This window comes from Motacilla alba, chromosome 12, assembly GCF_015832195.1.
Source record: "Motacilla alba alba isolate MOTALB_02 chromosome 12, Motacilla_alba_V1.0_pri, whole genome shotgun sequence".
Lineage (NCBI taxonomy): Eukaryota > Metazoa > Chordata > Aves > Passeriformes > Motacillidae > Motacilla > Motacilla alba.
In genome coordinates, this window is record NC_052027.1 from 352008 (window position 1) to 375535 (window position 23528).

General features: G+C 53.7%; 3 protein-coding genes across 4 annotated transcripts in view; 1 reads left to right on the plus strand and 2 right to left on the minus strand.

The window, feature by feature from the left end:
- Nucleotides 1-14101, plus strand: part of PLXND1 (plexin D1) — a 68792-nt gene extending 54691 nt beyond the window's left edge. For both annotated transcript variants that reach the window (XM_038149025.1, XM_038149024.1), the window contains exons 26-36: nt 983-1129; nt 1869-2025; nt 2195-2298; nt 3278-3341; nt 4208-4242; nt 5318-5422; nt 6170-6333; nt 7606-7753; nt 9935-10075; nt 10870-10944; nt 11583-14101. In XM_038149025.1, coding sequence (XP_038004953.1) covers nt 983-1129; nt 1869-2025; nt 2195-2298; nt 3278-3341; nt 4208-4242; nt 5318-5422; nt 6170-6333; nt 7606-7753; nt 9935-10075; nt 10870-10944; nt 11583-11699 — 1257 coding nt within the window. In that variant the 3' untranslated portion in view covers nt 11700-14101. The remainder of the gene's footprint in view (nt 1-982; nt 1130-1868; nt 2026-2194; nt 2299-3277; nt 3342-4207; nt 4243-5317; nt 5423-6169; nt 6334-7605; nt 7754-9934; nt 10076-10869; nt 10945-11582) is intronic.
- Nucleotides 14102-15534: 1433 nt separating this feature from the next.
- On the minus strand, nt 15535-18104 carry LOC119706000 (histone H1.8). The gene is made up of 4 exons (XM_038149027.1): nt 16644-18104; nt 16431-16563; nt 16315-16352; nt 15535-16236 (listed from the first exon to the last, which is right to left on the minus strand). The coding sequence occupies exons 1-4, from the start codon at nt 16923-16925 to the stop codon at nt 15820-15822; spliced, it is 870 nt and encodes a 289-aa protein (XP_038004955.1). The 5' UTR covers nt 16926-18104; the 3' UTR covers nt 15535-15819.
- Nucleotides 18105-18252: 148 nt separating this feature from the next.
- RHO (rhodopsin) lies at nt 18253-22359 on the minus strand. Its single transcript, XM_038149026.1, has 5 exons — nt 21867-22359; nt 20783-20951; nt 20503-20668; nt 20027-20266; nt 18253-19620 (listed from the first exon to the last, which is right to left on the minus strand). Exons 1-5 carry the CDS (start codon nt 22225-22227, stop codon nt 19501-19503), a joined length of 1056 nt encoding a protein of 351 aa, XP_038004954.1. The 5' UTR covers nt 22228-22359; the 3' UTR covers nt 18253-19500.
- Nucleotides 22360-23528: the final 1169 nt, after the last annotated feature.

The following is a 23528-nucleotide window of genomic DNA, read 5'->3' on the forward strand; positions in this document are numbered from 1 at the left end:
TGGCATTAAACTGCGGAGCTGAATCACGTCAGAAATAGATGCTCCCTGTTATATTTTTTGTTCTTGCTGCAGGAGTGCCACAGTTCACCTCTCTCCCATGAACTTAGGTTTGATGAATGTAAGGAGTTAAATGGTGTGTTTGCTTGCTGTCACATGGGAACAGCTTGTTGACCTTGATCCTCTGTTTTGCTGTGATGAGGGCTCTGCTGTGGTATGAGAAGTATGAACGCTGGCTCCCAGAGCCACAGGCCCAGGCTGTGGGCTCACTCTCCTGGAAACCAGGCTGTGGCAAATGAGGGCTTCGCCTGACACATTCATGACAAAGCTGGGTGCCCAAATATCTCTGTTCTTGGATTTTTGTGCACACCAGGCCTATCTTGTCCCGCTGAGTGCAGCATATTGTACAGTCTGCACCCTGTCAGATTGCAGGATGCATCTCTGTAGCACCGTATGCTAGATTCTCCCTGTTCCTGTGTAATTCACATGTAAATTAATGCACATTTGCATTTTGCTGAGTATCATGTGTGCACGTCCCTGCTCAGCACAGCCATGCATATGCCCCTGGCTTCTGAGCAGCACCCCAGCTCTGCCCCTGAGACAGCACAGGCTGGCACAGCCCATCGGTGGCATTCCACAGCTCCAGTGCTTGCTGCAGGGCTTGGATGGGGTGTGTTGATGCTGACAGCTACAGCATCCCCAAAACGGCCTGCGGCTGTTGTTGGCTGTGGTGTCCTCTTCCCCATCTGCGCTGTCATGTTGCCACAAGTCTGAACACTTCTGAGCAGCCTCAGAGAGAGGCAAGTGGGACTTGGGAGGCAGTGGTCCCCGCCAGGTGTTTGCAGCACCTGGGGTGGACTAGTCCTGCTCCCTGGTGTGCAGAGGCATCCTCACTGTCCACACAGAGCCTGTCCCTGCCATGCTGCTGATGGACCTGTCACAACCAGGTCCGGTTTGCTGACTTGGTCTTCTTTCCTTTCCCCAGGAGACAGTTGGAGAGCCCTTCTTCCTGCTGATCTGTGCCATCAAACAGCAGATTAACAAGGGCTCCATCGATGCCATCACAGGGAAGGCCAGGTACACCCTCAACGAGGAGTGGCTGCTGAGGGAGAACATAGAGGCAAAGCCAAGGGTGAGTAGCCATGTGCTGGGGCTTCCCCAGGGCTGGGGTGACAGGGAGATGCCATGCTCACTGCATTTAGGTCTGCACAGTTGGTGAGAGGAGGAGGCATCCAGACAAAAAGAGGAGAGGGTTTCTTATAGAAAGAGTTGCTCTCCTTGCCCTGCAGCTTTGGGCTGCAACTCAGGCAGTAGCTGTGCCTGCTAGGTCTCCAAGTGGGTATCTGTGGCAGCCTGTAGGCCCTCACAGCTGCCTGTCCTGCTGTCCAGGAGCTCTCAAAGGCTCCAGGCACTGCAGCAAACCCATCCTGCAGCAGGCTTAGAGCTGGTAGAGCTGGTTTAAGCAGTGGAGCTTGGCCCGTTGCATCAAGCAGAGGCTGAGCAATGAGCTTTGGTGGTCCTGTTAGTCACCAGCTGGAGCCAAGTAACTGAGGACATGGCTGGTAATGTAGGCTGACCCTTCCTCCTGCCTCGTGGTGGTCAAACCCCATTACCAGGACGACATGGGAGGGGGCTGCTGTGTTGCTCCCCGTGTTCTCCCAGCTTGGTCAACAGAGCCCTCAGCCCCTGGGGCTGTAAATCAGTGCTTCTCATGCTGTAAAGCATCAAGGGCCACATTAGTTCAGCCTGATTTTCATCAGCACGGGGCCCAGGGCACAGCAGCCAGAGCTGTGCAGACACCGCAGCTTCCGAGCATTCTTGGGAGCCAGCAGAACCAGGCAGGTTGTCCCTAACACAGCCTCTCCCGGCAGAACCTCAACGTCTCCTTCCAAGGCTGTGGGATGGACTCCCTGAGTGTCAGAGCCATGGACACGGACACACTGAGTCAAGTGAAAGAGAAAATTCTGGAGGCCTTCTGCAAGAACGTCCCCTACTCCCAGTGGCCAAGGGTGGAAGACGTCGACCTCGGTAAGGACCAGGTGCACTCTGTAAAAACACGTGAAGCACCTGAAGTTGTGCAGCAGCTGTTGGTGCCTGTCAGGGCAGTGGGTGAAGCAGCATGGGCAGGAGGGCAGACATCAGGGCAGCTATCCAGTCCCAGACCCCCTGGCCTCACTTCTCCCCTCTCTCTGTTCAGAGTGGTTCGCCACCAGCACTGACAGCTACATCCTGCGGGACCTCGATGACACCTCGGTGGTGGAGGACGGCAGGAAGAAACTCAACACGCTAGCACATTACAAGGTAAAGCTAGGACACCTCGGGGAGCCCTGCCTCCTCGGAGCCTGCCTGGCCTCCAGGGCGAGCTGCGGTTCCCCTCCAAAATGGGATCATCAGGAACAAGCAGAGAGGTTGCCATAGCTCCGTGAGAGCTTCCAGGGAATAGACATCTGCCCTGGCGAGAATCTCGTTAATATTGCAACACACAGAAACTAATTAACACTCTTCATGCAAAACAAGTTATTACTGACAACAGAAAGGGGGGGGGAAAAAGCTCTTATTCCCAAGGGCCACCAGCCTGGCTGATTAGTATCACTGAGCTCTTGATCTGCACTCCTGCTGAAATTGCAGCTACAACTGTCAGTGCCTGCTCTGAGAGCAGGGGCTGGGGATACCATTGAGGAAGTGAGGCCAAAAATATGAAGAAACGTGGTGAATCAGATTGTCTTCTTGACTGTTTTTCTATTTAAAATTAAATGAAACCAGAAATACTTAACAATTTTCATATTCCCTGCTATGCCTGGAAGCGTAATCCTCCCTGGTGTGTAGCCGTGCCTGGAAAACAGAAGTGGAGCTGAGTGCTCCCTGGCGCGGTTATCGGGGCAGCAGCCGTGCTGCTGGCACGCTGCCCCCGCGCACAGCGCCTGCGCCTGCCCCACGGCTGCCACCACGCCCTTCTCCTGCCTGGGGAATGGCAAACCAGCACCTGCACAGCCAAACTCTCCTTCCTTTTCAAATTACCTGGTGTCGACATCGAAAAGCGTACCTTAGATACATGTATTTGCCCAGTTCCCATTGGGTTTGAGAACCTCACTATCTTGTAATTTATTGAAAATTCCCTTTCTACATAATGGGGGACAGGGGCAGGGCAGGGCAGGTTCAGGGGATGTTTGTGGCAGAACTATGATTGACCAGCATCCCCCAGCTCCTGGGATGTTCACAGGACCAGGGAGGCGCTGATAAGGCCCCTATTATCAATGCATGCCTTTCCCTTCCTCCACAGATCCCTGAAGGGGCATCCCTGGCCATGAGTTTGACAGACAAGAAGGACACCACGCTGAGCAGAGGTAACATCTCACTCCTCTTCCCTGCTGCTGATGACTGGGCAGGAATGCTTGCATTGTCAGAGGGTTGTTTCTGGCTGGGGATGCTGGAAGACGCTGCCAGCCCCCGTTTCTGGGCGCCGTGGATGCGGTGGCTCGAAACATGTGCTATCCAATCTCCTCCCTCTGCCTCGTGGGGCGGAGGGTGCTCTCCCAACCCTCAAGGTGTTTGCACCTTCCATCTCACACCCTCACTGGGAGCTGGCATCCAATCTGTGCTGACAGAGTGAGAAAAAGGAAGAATCTGAAATCACTTGGTTGAAAAAGTCCTCTCCCTCCCAGTTACAAATATTCAGTCCCATGCCAGTGCATTTCTAGGTTTCAGGCTGTGCAGAGTGAAAACAGACCAAGTGAGACAAAAATCCACATTAAACAAGGAATTTCAAACCCTGTTTCCAGGCTGCCTCCAGAGAGCCTGGCTCTCCAGGAGTCCTTTGCCTGCTGTGGCAAGGAGCTGCTTGGGACTGAGCTGCCCTGATGCTGAGGCTCAGAATCATCCTGGGAGTGTGGGGCACAGCAGGGCACAGCAGAGTGTCACGGTGCAGGAGTGCTCCTGTGCTCACCCTGCTCTCATGCCCTCTTGAAACGTCCCTTGGGACACCTCAGGTCCCCCTTAAAGTACCTCCTAGGGTACTTGCCACAAGCCCAATGATGCAATAAACAACCCCAAAACGAGGAGAAGAGCTGAGATCACTTGTGGTTGAGAACACCAGCTTGGTGTTGGGATTCCTGGGGTTCAGATGCCCCTTGACATGGAGGTCACCAGTGGAGGTGGATTTCAGGTGGGTTTGGGCCCCCTGACTGAGCCACCGTGTCTCTCTTTTTCACAGTGAAGGATTTGGACACTGAGAAGTACTTCCACTTGGTAAGTATCCCTCTCCTGGCTGCAGGGATGACGGCTGCATGTGGGGGCTGCTGATATTAACTTAAATTATGTCTGCGGGCTGTAGTGCCAGATGTGATGAACAAGCTGCATCAGGGCTCATTCGTTCTCTTCAGCAGGGTTCAAAGAGGTGCAGAATGGTGATCTGTCGATAAGCTTTATCTGTAGATAAACTGAGGGACATGATAAAGAATTACCAGGATGGCAGAGAAGTTGCTGTGTCTGATCGAGCTGCTGGCAGCCACAGAGAGCTCAGGGGCGAGGTCAGAGCGTGGCACAGTGTCAGTGGTGGCATCCTGACACCTCAGCTGTCACCTGCTGGGGGCTCCTGGCATCCTGCCTGCTTCCCAGGCCGAGCAGGTCCGTGGGTTCCTGCTGCTGCACCGTGCTGGAAGTGCCAAGTGCTAAATGCTGCTAAAAGCTGTTATGAAAAAAAGGTGTTATGGACAACAACAATATTTTAAAGCCTGGTTTGAGGTTTTTTTTCTCTGCAAGCATTTCCATGCTCAAGTAGAAGCACACATGCTCACACACACATGCAGAGCAAGGAGGGAGAAGGGATGGGAAACCAACTGTTCACATGTGAAACAATGCCAAGATGGATGTCAGTTGCTTGCTTTGTCATTAATGAGAATAATTCACTGACCTAACCAGTGGAATATTCATTCTTGTTTTGAAAAAAGCCAGCATTCCTACATACTGTGCTTTTTCCAAATCCAAGCAAAGCTGGTTTCTGCAGAAGCCATGTGCACTGCTGCTGGGAGCCCGAGGTGCAGCCCAGCCCGGGCAGGCAAGCAGGCTAGCATGCAGAGGAAGTTGGATGGGTTAATTTCCTTCATCTAGGGTGAGAGAGGCAATAAGAGCACAGGAGAAACAAATGTCATAAAAAATTAGTATTATGGATCACTTTTTTGAAGCCATATAAGGGTATGTTTATAAAACAGTAACTGCTTTTTAATTGAATTTTATATGTGGTTGAAATTCTATGCTGAAAGGAAAATTTAGTGGGACGCTTTCAGGGAAGAGTGCTCTGACCATGTGCTTTCTCTGGAACCAGGTTCTCCCAACTGACGAGTCAGTGGAACATAAGAAGTCCCACAGACAGAGCCATAGGAAGAAGGTTCTTCCGGAGATCTACCTGACACGGCTGCTCTCCACCAAGGTAGGAGCTGGGCTGCCCTGTTCTTGGCAGGTGGGATTGTTTGTGGTCTGTAGGGAGAAGCCTGCTCCAGGGAAGGAGCGCTGCAGGGCGGGTTGCTCCCCAAAGGCAGTGGGACTCCTCTCCTGGATGGCTGGAGCATGTTTAGTGAGGCTGTCAGGCTCCTCGGGGTCTCTCCAGCTTCCCAGTGCATCCTTGCTGCTGTGTGATGCCCCACATGATCTCCCTTTGTTGATGGACTGGGGTCTGTGCAGACAAAAGGGATTCTGGCTGCCTGAGGACTTGAGATGCATAGCTGAGACCTGAAACCATCTCCCCAGAAAGAGATGCTGCTGGGACAGGAGATGGAGATGCTCAGCTGTGGGAGCAAGAGAAATGTCTGTGTGATCTGAGGTCAGATCCGGCCCATCTTTAATCCCAGCGTGGTGCCTCACTGAAGCAAAGATCACAGGGATGGCCAGCAGTCTCTGGTCTTCTCTGTCTGTGGTGTACAGACCAAGCACAGATGTGAGATCCCAGCAGTAAGAAAGAAATTCTCTATGGTAAAAGAAATTAACCCCAAATGCGAGTTTATTATATCGCTATCCACAAACAGTTCTCTCCCTGCTTCGGCATCCCCTCTCTCTTCTGACTTAACCAACTGGCAGCAGAGGGTTTCCCCTGGTGTGCAGCAGTCACAGCCCCTCTGCTGTTCTCCTGGGCTTGGGTGCTGCTGCTCTTCCCAGGGTCCACTGTGTCCTTGTCCTGCAGGGGACACTGCAGAAGTTCCTGGATGACTTGTTCAAAGCCATTCTCAGTATCCGAGACGATAAACCACCGGTGGCTGTGAAGTATTTCTTTGACTTCCTAGAGGAACAGGCAGAGAAGAGAGGGATCACAGACCCTGACACTCTGCACATCTGGAAGACCAACAGGTTTGGAAAAGGAAATCCTTCTTTTCTTCCTTCCATCTCTTGGGAGCAGCAGCCGCAAAACCCTTGTGTCCTGCACTAATCACTAGATTGCTAAAAGTAGAAGAGGGACTTGGAAAACAGGCAGGGTGGCAGAGAGGGCTGTGAAAGATGAAGCCAAACACAGGATTGGAGAGCTTTGAACGAATATGAAGCCCAAGGGAACAGTGAGCTGAAAGAGGAGGCATGGGCAGACAAAGGGCTGAAAGAACTGGCACACACAAATAATGAAAGGAGAAATAGGATGATGGCCGACAGCAATGGTGTCAGCTGCAAGCACTGGAGATTCTGAGACAGATTCCAAGACCATGTCAGGTCTTAAAAATGTCATGGAAATTTTAAAACCCACATATTTGGATACTTTTCATTTGCTTTTCTGCCTTTTCAGCCCTTTAGTGGCACTTTTCCTGTAACCAGGCTGAGGCTCCAGGGTGTTCAGGGGACCCCGGGAGCGGGTGCTGGGACAGTGGCCTGCTGGTGAGCACCACAGCGGTGGCACCAGGTGCAGTGGTGCTGAGGGACATGAGCAGCAGGAATGGGGTGGAGGAGCCACAGTGAAGGGGAAATAGTGCAGGAAAGAAACAAGAGGATTTAAATGGAGAGAGCAGGGAGCTTGGAGAGAGTGTCAAGGAGAGGCTCAGCAGTTTGGAGACTGTGGAGACAGGAACTGTTTCCAGCCTGATGTGTGAAAACTAAAACCAAATTTTACTGGGAAAGCAGGCATGCAGATACAACCATTGGGCAACAGATTTGCCTACCCTTTACTACCTTCACCGGCCTGTAGAGCCAAGACTTACAGTGGTTTTCACCTCTCAGCTGCTGTGGAGGGTAGGAAGGGTGAGCAGTAGACTGAAGCTGTGTTGTGGCCGAATCAGCAGTGAAATAACTGGAGAAAATTATAAGAGACCAGAAAAAAAGACAGACGAAATGCATTTTGTGGGGCTCACTATCAGAACCAGATGATGGGTTAGTGTCAGGAAAGAGAAAAGGAGGTGGCACCGTTGCTCCAAAGAGCAGCAAGTGTGGAAGCCTGACTCAACAGACCCACACAGGCAAAGCTGTGTGGTCTATCAAGGCAGGGGTCTGTACCAGGAGTGATTAAATAGCAGAACCCATCTCCTCAGCTTTCCTCTCTACTACTCCCTTTCTATCATCATCTTTCCTGCATTTCTGCCCCTCTTCCTCTGGTACACAAAAACTCATCTCCTGTGTGTCCCCGGATCCTTCCCTTTGCAGCCTACCACTGAGGTTTTGGGTCAACATCCTGAAGAACCCCCAGTTTGTCTTCGACATTGACAAGACAGACCACATCGATGCCTGTCTGTCTGTGATCGCCCAGGCCTTCATCGACGCCTGCTCGCTCTCCGACCTGCAGCTGGGCAAGGTACCTCCAGCGCGGGCTCCTGCTCCGGCAGCCGCAGGCGTGCGCCAGGCTGGGTGGCAGGGCCTGGCAGAAGTCACCAGCCACAGTGGCCGTGTCCAGCGTGGGGTGGAGGCCGGTGGGCTCAGCACACAGTGGGGGAGCTGAGCCTGCTGTGAGCAAGCACCAGGCTGCATGAGCCAGGTCCCAGCCTCAGGCCCCACGCACAGTCCTGCAGGGCTGGCCGTCAGGAAGACATCCAATGTGCATATTCTCTTTTCTCCCACTGCCTTGGCTGAGCACAGTGCTGACATTTGAAACTTCCTGACATAAAAAAGTTTTATTAAGAAATGCTGTAAATCACCCCCCGTCCCCCCACCCAGAGGCTGGTGTGACAGTGTGTGACTTGGGGGACACCCTGCGGTGAGGGGGTGGGCGCTACACCCCCAGCCCCAGAGCTGCAGGAAGCCTTTGTTGGGAGAGGTTAATGCTGGAGGAAGATCTAATGAGTACTTGATTTTTTGTTTGTTTGGGTTTTGGTCTTTTTTTTTGCATGTGTTGCGAAACACCTACAATTTGTCCTTGTCAAGTGGCAGATGAGGGGAAGAGGGGTCAGCTGGAGTCAGACAGCAGATGGAAACACTTCTCTGGAATACAATAGTATGAGTGAATGAATTGTTGAGTAATGTGGGAAGAATAAATCCTCAGCATAAAAATCAGCTTGCATGTACACGCAGTGTATTACTGAGCATTTTCCAGACTGGATTCTTCCCTTGGTTTCAGCACCTTGCTCTTGATACTGCAAATGTGAGAGCAGACTCAGTCCATACATTGACAGTGCACAAGCAGTTAAGAAACCAGTGCCCATCTCTTCATCATAGAGACAAATCAGACACAAATTAAAAAATAACTTAGAAAACAGGCAGCATGGTTTTCCTTTGTGTTTCCAAGGGAAAAAAAATAATGCTATGAGCAGGCTCTCTGTAAGTTGGCCATAGTCTCACAATGCCTTGTCGCTGGGTTTGAAAATAAACTGCTGTGGGATCTGGTGCCCATTTCCTGTTTCCCCTGCAGCATTAGCCAAGCTACAGATTGCAGCAGCAGATTGGAGTCACCCTGGGCTCCCCTATTCCTGCCTGACAGAGCCAAGTACGCTGCCCATGGGCAGAACCCACCACTCCCTGCCATCAGCAGGTCCCCTCCCCTCTCCACCTGTCAGAGCACTGGGGAGCAGTCCTGCACACCGATGTGGGTGTCAGGGTGGCAGGACAGCATGTGGTGATCTCACTCCCTTTGGTGTCCCCAAGCCTGGGGCCATTCCCCTTGGGGATGCAACATGAGGCTAGTCAGCCAAGTTCATTCCTGGGGTAATGAAATCAGGAGGGCAAGATTGCCTTGAGGTTAAAATTATTCATGCTGTGTTTGCAAGGAGGGCAGCAGGGTTGTGCCTCCACTGGTACAACCCAGTTGTGTGGCTGGGAGGTTAAGGCTGCTGTCTCCAAGCTGACGTTAATCAAGAGAATTCAGTATTCTCTGTTAATTACTTTATGTGCACTCAATTTAGGCCAGGCAGGCTGGATTAGCCAATGCAAAATAAATCAAAGCTACATGAAAAATCCAAAAGCAACATTTCAGCTGACAAAGTTCAACTTGTAAGATAGCTTTGTTCTTTAGCTTAAATCAATGTGGCTGCTCAAGAAACCCCAGCAACTACATGCAGAAGCCCTTCCCTCGTTGCCAATTTCCACACACAGCAGCAAATAACCCAAGTGTTTGATCTGGCACAGGTGTGCTACCTCACCTGCAGAGCATCCCCTGGCAGTAAGCCACCCCACCTGACCCTGGGCATGCTTTTAGCCTGTGCTTGCTGCAAATTAAAACACACACCCATCACCCCTTCTCTGGCACTGAGCTGATGGATGTTCAGCTTATGCAAGGGCAGCAGGATGGTTCTGTGTCTCCACAGGCCCATCCACAGATCCTTTATGTGTCTCAGCCGTTCTGCCATGAACTGTTCTGTGCCTCGCTGCTGTCCAGCACTGTGGTCCTCTCTGGTGACAGCTGGGACCAAAGGCAAAACTGTTCCCTGCACCCAGCTGTAGCTGAGGTCCCTATCTGGTGTCAGTGCTTTGGTCTGAAAATAGGATAACATTTTCAGCTGGGAGCAACCCAGTGCCTGAGTTCAGTGTCTTGCCCCCACTCTAGGACTCCCCGACCAACAAACTGCTGTATGCCAAGGAGATCCCCGAGTACCGGAAGATAGTGCAGAGATACTACAAGCAAATCCACGACATGCCCCCTCTGAGTGAGCAGGAGATGAACGCCCACCTTGCCGAGGAGTCACGGGTAAGTGGGTGGAGAGGATGGGGTTGACTCTGCAGGTTCAGTGTCCTGCTGGAGCCTGGCAAGAGCAGGGAATGCACACAGGCTGCAATCAGCTGCTGCTTAGATGCTGGAAGGAGCACACAGGAAAGGATATTTTGCCTGAAACTTCCACACACAAACTTCATCTGACCCAATTCCAAGCATCTTCAGTTACTGCTAGAGCTGCAGTAAACACCCATGAGTTTGCTTGAGCCTAACTAGCTCTGGCACCTCTGGGAATTGAAAGCAAATTCAGTGCCAAAAAGCCAGGAAGTTTGGACAAGGATTTTTGCAGTCCCACAGCCATCCAGCCAGCTGGCTCCCAGGCACAACTGCCAGGGACAGCCCTGAGTGCCAGGCAGCAAGCCCTGGTACCAGCCTCAAGAGCTGGCAGCCACATTCCAGATCAGAGTCCTGCCAGCGATGCACCACAGGTTCCTCAAAATCAAACCTTCTCACCAGGGTGTTTTAGCTTTGGGCACCAAGCAGGTTTTTTCTGTTGATATTCCGCAGCACAGCTGGTGCAGTGCCCCCTCCTGTGAAATGGCTTTCGGCACAGTGTGCTGCCCGGCGTGGGTATTTACAGCTGGCTTTGAAAAGAACAAGAGCCATCCCAATGCAAGCAAATGCCCCTTCCTTAAAAATCCAGCTGTACCAATGTGACCATAAAGTCAGGCACAACCTGCTTTTACTGTAGTCAGTGCCTGCTGGCTGGGCTGGAACTCAGGTGCTCCATCCTGCTGATATTCTCCCCTCTCTTTTCTGTCTTCTTAAAGAAATACCGAAATGAGTTCAACACCAACGTCGCCATGGCTGAGATATACAAATATGCCAAGAGATACCGCTCCCAGGTGAGTGGGGTTTACAGCACATGGGCTCTGGCCTGCCCGGGAAGGAGGAACCATCGCTGCAGTAACCCTGCAGGCAGACACCTGCATCAGTCCCACAGAGCAGGATTGTTGGGGTGTGCATAATTGCAGTACATATGTAAGAGATGCATATGCAGATGCACCTACTCTCTGTCCCTTGGCTGGCAACTTCTTGGAAGAGAAGGCTGGCTATTCCCAGCTGATCTTAATGGCATTTGGCTGGGCTGAAGAAGGGCTGCCAAATGTATAGACCCTTTCAGGAGAGCAAAACATGCAGATAAGGTCCACCCCCAAATTAACTTGCACCTGCTGTCCCCACCCCATTGAGGCAGTGACCCTGGCTGGCTCCTGCCCCCCTGCGACCTTGGGCTGGTGCTGTGCCATCAGCTCTATCACAGCATGCAATTTTGTCATATATCACTCCACTCCTAGCCCTGACCAGGGACCCTAGGAGAGCAGGGGTGCCAGGGGTGTGAGCACAGGGGGTGTGGGGCTGGGTGGGCTCTCGCCTTTGGAGCTCTGGCTGGAATTTGGGCTCCATAGGTCTGGTGGGGTGAGCTGGGCTGGCAGGTGGGCACCCCACACTGCCTCAGCACCCTGCCTGCCTGTGTCTCCCACAGATCGTGGCCGCCCTGGACGCAAACCCCACGACAAAGCGCACCCAGCTCCAGCACAAATTTGAGCAAGTGATTGCTCTCATGGAGGACAACATCTATGAGTCCTGCAGTGAAGCCTAGGCTGGCTGCAGCCCTAGAAGTGACCTTTCTTGCAGCACAGTGCCACAAGGGACCCTGCCTTCAGCCGCAGGCATACCTTGGTCAAACCAGCCTTGTGGAGGGGGTGGGCCTGGCTATGGCTACAAGTTTGCCTCACTTCACAAGAAGCCACAAAGTACCTTTCTGAGCAGCTAAAACTCTTCTGGTCTGCACTGTGGCACCCATAATTTATTTGCTCTTGCCAGCTAGAAATGGAGTCATGACGCGTGTGGCAAGCTCAGTTCACCACTTTCCCCTTGGTCAGCACCCAAGCCATCAGCACTCCTTGCATCCCTGTGCGTGGTTCCTTGGGACGGGGCTGCAGAGGCTGGAACGACAGACACAAAGCAGAAGGGTCACCTCAGGGAGTAATGACCACAGACCACCATAGCCTGAGCTCCCCCTCCATCCCTCCAAGATCCTTGTTTTTCCAACATCAGGGACTCTTATCAGCTGTTCACTATCTGCTGCATTCTGTGTATATTTGTGCCTTTTAATTTTTGTACTGTATGTGTAAACATAACCACTCCTCCATCTGAGACTTGGGCAACGCAAGAAACTCGAGGCTGAGACAAAGCAGTTGCTTCCCAAGCAGCTAAGGCAAGGTGAAAGCACTTTATCCCTAAAGGAGACAGCTGTTTGGGAGCTGCAGGGAGCCGGGTCTGTGCTAGCAGGGAAGGGCTGTTCGCCTTTCCTGGGCTGGTGCGGGGCGGTGAACGCTCCTCCAGGCTGCCAGCCGGGGTGCAGCGGGGGGAAGGAGCTGCCCCTCACTCCTGCCCACCACGCGGGCTCCACACGTGTCCCTGGCCCTGCAGCCCCTCAGCCCGTGGCACGCGTGACACTGCTGGCAGCCCTCTGACAGCAGCCGCGGGCCACACGCAGGCCGAGCGCCAGACAGCACGGTCTGTGCCTCGCCCTGGGACCATCCCCAAACACCAGGCCAGTCTGCAGAGGGGTCTCCTGAAGCAGCTTATTCTGCTTGCTCTGAGCCCAGCCTTGTGGCTGGCACCTGAGAGCAGCCAGGACAGTGGGGCTTGCTCCGTGGCCAGCCTGTTTTCAGCCCTGGAGGGCAGAGGGACTGGGCCCAAGCGCTGCCGGCCCAGCAGTGACACAGGCCAGCCGAGCATCTCCAGCACCCAGAGCTGCAAACCAAGGCAGAGAGTGTCCCAGTCAGGCTGGGCACCCTGAGAGGCTCCCGGTGGCAGGAAAATGGAGCTTGCCTGAGACTAGACACCCAGTGGCAGCCTGCCATCCCAGCTTGGTGGCCTGTTGTCCCTCCTGCAGCCCGGGGAGCTGTGACCGCTCCGGTGCCCAGTGCCACACCTGCCCTGCGGAGGCTGGATGCAGCCAGCCCCACATGTTCAAACCAGCAGCCCTGCACACACCAAGACTCCTGCCCACAGGGCTGAGCACCACAGCCACCACGCCAGCTCCACACAGGAAAGAAACACAGCTACTACCTCACTGCAGGAGGGTGTAAGGGAAGCCTCTGGTAGTCATCCAGCTGGCTAGGATGCATTCTGGCACTGGATGACTTTGTCCACCAGAACTCCTGGGTGATTCACTGCCATGGACAGGTGGTCTCCATTCCATCATTTCCAGTAATGCCACATTTGTCAGAAACCAGAACATCAGAGTTGTGTATGTGTACATAGATATCTATTTTAAAACAAACAGTAGACTTTATCCAGTATGTTAAAAAGGTGGGGAGGGAGGGGAGGGAAAGGGGAAGAACAGAGTTTTTTTTTTTAAAGAGAACTACAGAAAAAGTACTTACACTGTGGAGGTCTCAATGTCTTTGCTGAGGATGTGGCTTCAGAATAGAAACTGTAAGAATGTAGCTGGGCTACATTTTATTTTGAAAGTGATTTCACAAAAATTTCTTGATGTTTTTGTCTTTTAGAAACTGTGAATAGCTGCCAGAGATGTGGGCAGGCCCAGCACAAGAAAGGCCAGGGTGAGAAGGACCAAGGTAGCAGAGAATGTTGAGCTTGGCTGGAGGCAGGGAAAGGGCCATGGTGCTACAGCCCCATGTTGTTTATTACAGGGAAAGGATACAGGTGAGCCAAGAGTAAATAGAGTTTGCCTCCAGGTGCTGTGGCTGGGCCATGTATTGGGGCTATTGTTTTATTATTTAATTATTTTCCAAAGCCAAAAAAAAAAAGTAAAGAAAAAATAAAAGAAAAAATAAAAAGTAGTTGCTACAACCATTTAAAGGAAGAACTTTAGCAGAGGGTTTGTAGTGTTGCCTTGAACCTCCAAGCCCTTTGTAAGATGTTTTTAAACTTTGGCACGTGTTGTGGATGTAGTGCCCTTACCTGCTGTGTAGTGGAAGTGGCAGACTCCTGGCAAAGCCTATCTTTGTAATAAAACAAGGTGCTGAACCTGTGGAGTGCAGTTCCTGCCAAGCACACGGGGAGGACACCTGCACAGACAAGTCTTGCACATGCAAGACACACCATGTGCGGGGTCAGCAGCCCAGTGAGAACAGGTTTGTACCCCTCACTCACCACTCCCACAGCCAATGCCCCAGTTCCTTCCTGAGCCAGGCACAGAGGGGACAATCAGCATAAGGACAGCAGCACCTGAACTGACCAACACTGAGCACATGAGGATCAGTAACCCCACAGAAGCAGCTGCTGCCAGGCACCCTCACCTCTGTCAGGTGCCTCCCTGCACCAGACTTGAGCCTGCAGCTTCAGCACCCTGACACCAGCTGTGGCCCAGGGCCCTTAATAACCATGGCATTGCTAAATCTTCCCCCTGCCCTAGTAAAAGCTGTGCTTTCCAGACACCACTGGGATTTTCTTCTTCCACTTGGAAGTTGATTCTTTGCAAAACTAAATCCAGCCATTAAATTATTTGGCCTGTCTCAAAGCAAGAAAGCTTTGCATTGCACACCTGGTGGCTGGTGAGAGGGAGGACACAGTCCCTGCCTGGCGCTGTTGGGGACATTGCCACTCGGGTGAGTGGTGCTCTGTGAGGCCACCCCCATCTGAGAATCCAGCGAACTCCGCTCAGTTACTGCTGCCACATTCCCCACCCCGTCCCTGGGGGAACACGAGTTCCAGTTCCATTAAAGATGGATCACACAGCCAAGGCTGAAGTTTAAGGGAAGTTAGTTTGCTCAGCTCTTGCTTAAGCCCCGAAGCAAGGCCAGGAGCCCTGGAGGGCAATGGCAAGGCCAGTTGCAGATTAACAAAATCCTCTTTAGAAAGAGTTTTACTTCCACTTATTTTCTCCCACCCAGGAGGACTGTAACCCCTTACATGATCAGCATGACCTTCAGAAGGGCCCTGCTCTGGGCAGAGCAAGAGAAATTCAGGCAATTGAAGCTATTAAATGCAAGAGTGATACACCAACCCACAGGAGCTCACAAGACAAGTTTGTAGGTCAGAACTGTGCCATAGACTGGTAATAAGACCATGAGCTGCACTGGAGGCTACAGTAACACCCCAAATTTGATTTTTGAGCCCTAAGACACCTCTGTCTTCCTCTTACTGTAGTTAAAGCACGGGCTGCTTCACCTCTCCTGGGAGACACTTGCCCATGGCAGCTGCCACCCTGGTACTCCTGTAATCCCAGCTCAGCCAGGCATTAGCACAAGGGCGACCAGGACGACAGAGGGCTGGACACCTCACACAGCCTGTGGGCACCACGGCTCCACAACAGCACTGGCCAAGCCTGCGCTTCTCTGCTCCTGGGGATGTCACCATGCTGTGTCCCAGGGGTCTCAGGGTCCCTGCTCACCACCTGGCACACTGCCAGCCTGCACACAGCCCCCAAGCCCAGCAGCTCTTGGGGCCACATCTGGGGACACATGGGGACAGAGAGAGAACCTCTCTGTGAAGGCAGGCAGCAAGGTAGCTGCCTGCAGCATCAGCTCACCACCATGCTGTGCAGGTTGAGGACAGGGCTGAGGGATTTTGGCACGGAGAGATGAAACTGCAGGGACAGGGACTGACAACAGTCATGCCAATCCATGAAGCAAGTAAAGAAGCTTTATTAGGATGAGGTGAACACAGAGTTAAAACCTGGCCTAGGGACTGAAACCAGCACAGACCCCAAGGGCCTGGGGCCAACAGAAGCAGAGATAAGCTCCCTACGGAGCCTTTCTGTCTGCTGCCACGGGGGCTGCCTTCTTCATCCTGGCCTTCCCCTGCCCAGCTCCTGCAGTCACCCGGGGCTTCTTCGCCTTATCTTGACCTCCCTGTGCCTTGGGGGCACCCCGCTGTGCCCCCTTGGGCACCTTCCCCTTGCTCTTTCCCCGGGGGGCCTTCTGGGGCCCCCCCACCCCAGCACTTGCAGAGCTGTCGCTATCGCTCCCTCCTGTGCTCTCAGCAGCCTGAGCTGTGCTGGGTCCTGAGCGTCCTTTCCGGGGGGCCTGGCGGTGGCCAGCGGCTTTTGGGGGCCCTGAAGGCCCTGGGTCATGAGCCCGATCATGAGCCTGGGGCTGGTCAGCAGTTTGGGGCTGCTTGGCTCTCTTGCTCCTGGACTTCTCTGCTGCTCGTGGCTGGGCCTGGAGGGCAGAGAAGGGAGCACCTCAGGGTGTTGCTGTGCCACGAGCCACCCAGCCCCGCTGCTGGCCCCGACTCACCTTCACAGGCTTCACCTTCGGCTGCTGCTTGGTGGCACCTGTGGAGGAAGGGCAGCGGATGAGTCCAGGCGAGGCCAGGCAGTGCCAGCTTGTTGACAGCCCCCGCAGCCCTTTACCTCGCCGTCGTGCTGCTGCTGTGGGGGCCTGGGGGTCCTTGGGGGTCCCTTTCTGTCCTGGCTTTGGGGCCTGCTCTCTGGCAACATCTGTCTGGCCCAGCTGCTTCTTTTGCACTGATTTCTTGAGTGCTAACTGGAGGTGAGAGAGGGATGTCAACAGGGCCAGCCAGCACCTCGGTCCCCAGCCCTGTGGCTGCAGCAGCCCTCGCTCACCTTGAAGGTGCCAGTGGCCCCCACAGCAGTCGAGTTGTGGGGCCGCACCAGCTCCCCGCAGCTCAGCCCCTTGCTCAGCGCCTGCTTCAGCATGTACTTGAGGCGGATGGGGTCCACAGTGGGGTACTTAGCCAGGATGAAACGCTTGATGGCAACCACAGAGGCACCCTTCTTCTCATCGTGGGCCTGCAGTGCCTCCTTGATCATCTGCAGGGTTGGAGGGTGCTGGGCCTGGCAGCGTGGGGCGATACCAGCAGCTTTGGCTGCTGGAAGAGGGACCATTTGGGACTGAAATCCAGTCCTGAGACATTCACACCCCCAGCGGCCTCAAAGCCCCCAGAAGACAAAGCAGGCACAGCCCTGCTCATCCCTGCTGCCCCCAGGGAGCACAGCCACCCTAGCCCAGACACGAGCCAAGCTCCAGCTCCAAGGGAGCCCACAGCACTTGCAGACCCCTTACCCAGCTGAAGCTCCATGGCAGCACAAAGCCAGGCAGTCACAGGCCCCTCTCCCCACAGCAGCACAAACCCTACTGCCATACCCAGCTCACCTCCATCCAATTTATCTGATGAACAGCCTGGCTGCAGGTGCTGGTTGGCACCTGCTAATTGCTGTGGCCAGAGCCCTGGTGGAAGCCAGGCTCTGGAAGCTGAAGGGCCTTTGTCAAAGCTTTGGGAGGGGCTGGGGGAGAAGGAGCACAACTAAGCAGACGGTTTGGAGAAGGATGAGAGATGGGGCTTTGCAGGGTGAGTGCCCTGAACAGGCAGACAAAAGGTGCCTATCTGCTGCAAGGTGGGTGTTGGGATTGCAGCTTGCTGCCATCACTTGCTGTGGGGTGCATGGGGAACCAGCCCCAGAGCAGGGGGCCCACACAGACCCATTGCCAGTGTGAAGGTGGGATGTGCTGTCTCCCTTGCCAAGAATGGCCTCACTGGGAAATGGGACTCTGAAAATGGTGGGGGAAGATTTCACAAGTGAGAGGAGGAAAATTAAGAGCTGCTTGGTTAGCCAGCAGAGGCAGGAGGAGCAGCTCTCGCCCAGCATCCCCAGGTGTCATAAGCAGGACAACAGTTTGCCCCCACCCACTGAATCCCGTGCTCAGGGGAGAGCACTCCAGCCCTGGACATGGGCAGCCACGTCACTTCCATGACCCCTGTGTGCTGGGGCTGGCACCACAGAAGGTTTGGGTGCATTTCCTCATCCTGGGTCCATCCATCACCTCTCTGGTAGCTCTGTGATGCCTCTGGCACCTGGCTGAACTGGCAGGAGGGTGCCAAACCCTTGCTTGCCCCCAGCACCACCAGCAGCAGCCAGGTGTCACAGTGTGGGGACAGCCTGCGGGCTTGGGGCCAGCCTGGCTTGTGCCAGGGCTGGTCCTCCACGGGTGGGAGAATCACAGTGCCAGGCATCACCACACTCCTGGGGAGCACAGCCTCACGGACAGCAAACAAACACCGAATCCTTCCTCCTCTTCCCTCCAAAACCACCTCCCAGATTTGAAGAGCATGAATCAGACATCAGCCTAAACACTGAATTATTCATAAAACTCTAATCTTTAGATTTCACTGAATATGCAGAAGTATCGATAAAAAAAATAATGAGGGAATTGTACTTGCAAATTGCTCTTTATTAAGGGTTTAGCTCGCATGGGCTCCATACATTCCCTATTAGTCCTTGCAAAGCTGCATAGGATTAGAAATCAGAGAGGATAATAATGTACAAAAATAGTTTCAAATGTTGATAACACTGAACAGTGAGAAAAACATCTTATTTGTATAACTGAACTAAAAATAAAAATGAAGAACACCGCTACAATTGCAATATGCCATCTTGTAGTGCTTCAAACATATGTCGGCGTGGCTGAGCCATATGCTGCTGGGTCCTGCCTGCTGCGGCGTGCAGGGAGATCAGCCCTGGCCCGGCAGGCCTCAGCAGCACCAGAGCCGCCCAAATCCTCCTGGTGGACCAGGCCACACTGACCACAGCCCAAATGGGGAGGGGCACGGGCAAGCTCGCTGGGGGCTTGGCCCTAGGGGTACAAAGATGTCTAAGGAAGAGAGGTGGAACTGCGGGGAAGGGGTGCTGGGGGACATGGAGCAGAGCTGCTGCTGCTGAGGGTGCAAACACCATCCGTGTGCTGCTGCACCGGTGCTGGAGACAGCACCGAGCTGTCCCGGAGAGCTGCGGCCGCACACAGCGGGGCCGTGCTGGCAGGGCCCTCCTCTGTGCCACCTGCCTGCCAGGCAGGACCCGGGCACCGCTGTCACCGCTATGCGACCCTGTCGCATCCCCCTGGAGGAATCACGGTGTCCCCCAGGACTCCTGGCAGATGGGACAGAGCCAGAGCTGGGAGCATCTGGCAGAACCGGGGCACTTTGCAGCAGCCAGACGTGCTCTGGGCAGACAGAGTGTGATGGGGCTGAGCAACTGGCAGCACTGGCTAGGATCAACCTCTGACAAAAGGGCCAGAAAGTGGCCACAGCTCGGGGCTGGCAGCAGCAGATGCAGAACGTGCTCTGGCTGGGGTGGTAGGGTGGGTTGAGGGAGGCAAGGACAGCTCTGCCATGGCCCCAGGCATGAGCTCTCCGACTCAGCCTGCACTCAGAGAAGGGGCATGAGGTCTCAGCAAGTCAACAGAAATGCATGGATTTATGCCAGAGGAGCTAAGCCTTTGCATTTTAATTACAAAACGTGTGTACACATTTTCAGCCTTGTTCCCAGGGTTCCTAGAGCCAAGAGCGAGGAGCCCACCCCACAGGGCCTTGGCCATGGTGAAGCAGGGACAGGTGGTGGCAGCGGTGGGGTTAAGTTTGTGCTGCCAGGGCAGCACCCCAGGGACTGGCTGCTCCCGTGAGGCCTATGCAGGGGAGACCTGGCTGGTGGAGACGGAGGAGGTCTCTGTCTTGCCAGCAGATGTGTCGTCGTCACCCAGTGGGTTCTTGCCACAGCACAGGGTTGTGATCATGCAGTTACGGAACTGGGAGAGAGGGAAGCCCAGGGTGAGCCAGCTGGACACCATGCAGCCCTAGCTGCAGAGCTGTCTTTAAGCCCAGCAGTACTGTGGTGTAGGAAGAACTATGCCTATATGGAGTCTCCTGCCCCACTGTCTGCTGCCCACCCCATCTACTGCCAGCCCGCCTGCTCCCGTCAAGGCTCCTCCACCAACTCAGCACCTGCGTTACTTCAGGCGGAATGGCCTTGCATTTGTGAGATTTATGCATCCCCAAGGATGAGCTGCACAGTCAGATTCTCATGTGCCAGGACTAGATCTCCTGGAAATAATCCCCACCCCAGACCATTGGCACCTTGAGGTGCTGCAACTCTCTGCCAGCTGTTATAAAGAGAAACACAAAAGAGGGGTTTCCTGGCACCCTGCCAGTTACCTGCTTGTTCATGACGATGTAGATCACAGGGTTGTAGATGGCCGAGCTCTTGGCAAAGAATGCCGGGATGGTCATGAAGATGGGCCCGAAGTCTGATCCCTGGTTGGTGAAGATGTAGAACGCAACGCTGGCATAGGGCACCCAGCAGATCAGGAAGGAGATGACCATGATGATGACCATGCGTGTCACTTCTTTCTCTGCCTTCTGGGTGGTGGCAGACTCCTGCTGCTGGGCGGCAGCCTGCGGGCAGAAGGAAACGCCATGGAGCCAGTGGCTGCTGCACCGGGAGGGACACGGGGTCAGGGCTGACGGCAGTCAAGCTGCACATCTGAATTTTGCTATTTCCCTCTTCGTGGAGGGCCAGGCTGGCCCCTGGAGGACCCTCCCTGGCACCATTCTTGAACCTGGTGTGGGCCCCTTCCCAGCACTGGGGACAGGGGTAGCCCTACTGGCCACTGCATCTGGCGGGTACCCACCTCTTTGACGGTGCAAACCAGGTTCCCATAGCAGAAGAAAATGATCATCAGCGGGATCATGAAGTGAACCACAAACATGTAGATGACAAAAGATTCATTGTTGACCTCTGGCTTCAGAGTGTAATAGTCGATCCCGCACGAGCACTGCATGCCCTCGGGGATGTACCTGCAAGGTGAGCCCAGCAGGTCAGCGCCCAGCAGAGGAGACTGGCTGGAAGCCACAGCTAAGCCACCAGCCAGGCTCCCACACCCCTGACATTGGGTCCAGTGCCCTCCGTACCTGGACCAGCCGAAAAGTGGGGGAGCTGCACATGCCAAGGCCATGATCCAGGAGAAGGCAACACCCATGATGGCATGGTTCTCTCCGAAGCGGAAGTTGCTCATGGGCTTGCAGACCACCACGTATCTTTCAATAGCCAGGACCACCAGTGACCAGAGAGCAATTTCACCTGCACCAGGGACAGAAAGGAACACAGGGACTTTGAGCAGGAAAAGAAACCACCCTGATGCTACATAAGGCTTCCTCACACTGGTGTTCCTGAGGACAACCTCTGGCAGAAGCTTAATCTTCGACAAGGGTTCAGAAAGATAAATGAAGAATGGTCAAGGGCAGATGTGGCAGGACAGTGTAGAAGACCCCTTCTCACTGTACTGCTGACCCACAGCAACCACTTTGCTGCAGTGTTTTGAGACTGATGGCTGATCCCAGAATTCATCCCAGACAGCATCTGCACCTGCAAGCCTGTGGTCACACTCTGATATGCAGCAAGTGCCTGTCATCCCAGGACTTCCCCTCACTACCCTCAGCTTCCCAGGAAATTGTGCCACAAGGACCAAACCAGTAAAACAGTAGCTGTGGCTGAAGGCTGAGACAAATAGAGGAGGACATTTTTAGACACACAATTTCTGTTTCACATCTGTTTGGTTCCATACCAGGCTGGCATGGGGAGGAGAGCCAGCTCTGCTTGCCTGTACCACCATGCACCACACCAGAGCCAATGGCAGATTCAGCCCTGCAAAACAGGAGGAACAGAATTGTCATCTCTTGAGTCAGAAAGTGAGCCAAGGAGATGCACAAATCCAACAACTGCAAAATCTGGTATTGGCTGCTTTTCATTGCTGCACTGTGGTTCTCAGGATACTGAGCAGGTGGCTCCCAAAATAAAGATTTTTTTTTTAAGTGTCACTTGTCACTTTCTTCAGCTCCTACTGAGAAACAGGGCAAATAGCCTCAGTCCACATCAGCAGCAGGTCAAGGACATTACAGGCATCACGTTTTTCCAAGATCATCTATGTTTTCCCTCCTGCTACTAAAATCCGGGGAAATTCCTGACAGAAGACATTTGAATATTTGGAAAACTTACCGCCCAGTGTGGCAAAGAAGCCTTCGATGTAGCACCCTGTTACTCCAAAGACAAAGTACCCGTTCATGGAGGTGTACATGGTGGTCGTGAAGCCCCCGAATACCATGAAGAGGTCGGCGACGGCCAGGTTCAGAAGGATGTAGTTCAGAGGGGTCCGGAGCTTCTTGTGCTGGATGGTGACGTACAGCGTGAGGAAGTTGATGGGGAAGCCGAGCAGAATCAACATGAACATGTAGGCAGCCAGAGCCGAGAACTTCCAAGGCTCAGCCAGGTAGTACTGGGGGTACTCAAAGGGGCTCCGCACCACCCCGGTCTTGTTGGACATGGGCACGTAGAAGTCTTGGCCTTCTGTCCCGTTCATGGCTGCAGTTTGTGAGGCGCTTTTTGCTCTTACTCTGGGAGTTCTTTTGTGTGACGGGAAAATGCCTCTGAAATGGAACTCCTGCCACCTCTCAGCCTTCACTGTCACCCCAAGGAGAACCAGTTACATTGTCCTCCACAGGGCACCTCTTATAAAGTGCCCCCGGGGTAAGCTCCAAGCACTGGTGTCAGCACGATTAGGGTTTAGAGAATTATTAATCATAATCATCCCAGGGTAATTGGCTTTCCTGGGAAGGTGTTAAGGTGACACCAGTTTCTGGCCAGCGCTGTCATTGTTGGGACCACAGCTAATGGTCACAAATATAAAGAGGTAGCCCTGCACCACACCATTCATTTGGAGGGGACTCAAACCCGGCCGCAGCTCCCTTGCACAGCCTTGCTCTTCCTTTCCCTTCCCCACTAACAGGAGGGACATGTGTGGTTCAGACCCCAGGACTGTGGGTTTGGGGGCTGCAAATGGTGGCCTGGCTGGGTTCCTGAATTCCACTTCCTCAGTGACAGAGGAATGTCCCAGCCCCATTCTCACAAGGGGAATGTGGGTCTGTGAGACCAGCCAGTCCCCACTGAGAGCCATCCCCACATCCTGCCAGTGCCTGTGGGAGGCTGCAGAAGACAGCGTGACCAAACCTTCTTCCACGAGCTCCAGCCACTCTCTACTCAGGGTCTGGCTAGGGAGGTTTGACCACCACCATGAAACACTTGGCCCACTTGCAGGTTACTAGTTGTGCCATCCCCTCTGTGCCTTTGTATCTGATTTGGGTCATGCCAACTCCATTGGTAACAGCTAATAAATAACCTAGTCCATCTGTCCTGGACTGAAATCATCCTGCAATGGTGCTGAGAAGGCTGCTGGACCAGGGCACTGATGGGATGTTCAGAGCTGAAGCCAGCACTCAGCTTCATATACTGGTTGACACACTCACTCTCCTCAAACCTTGCATAATTATCAAACTCCACAGGGAAGGCTATTGTTGGAGCCTTCTGTGCCCTCTATGTCTCTCTGACTCACCACTCCGTGCACTCAGTTGTGCTTGAAACATTCCTTGTGCCAACCAGAAGCTGTATTACAGAGCTGAGTTATCTTCCTAATTTTTCAGAGGCAGTGGGACAAAACACACAGGAGGTGAGCACAAAGAGAGACTTTGCTCTGCCGCTTTGTAGGTGATGGAGGCTGGAAGGGGGCTGAGCGCCCACCTCCCCTTGCTGTTTTGGCTGCACTGAGGGCTGAGCTGAGCATTCCTCACAGCCAGGAGCAGGTGAATGTGAGGGCCTCATCCAGTA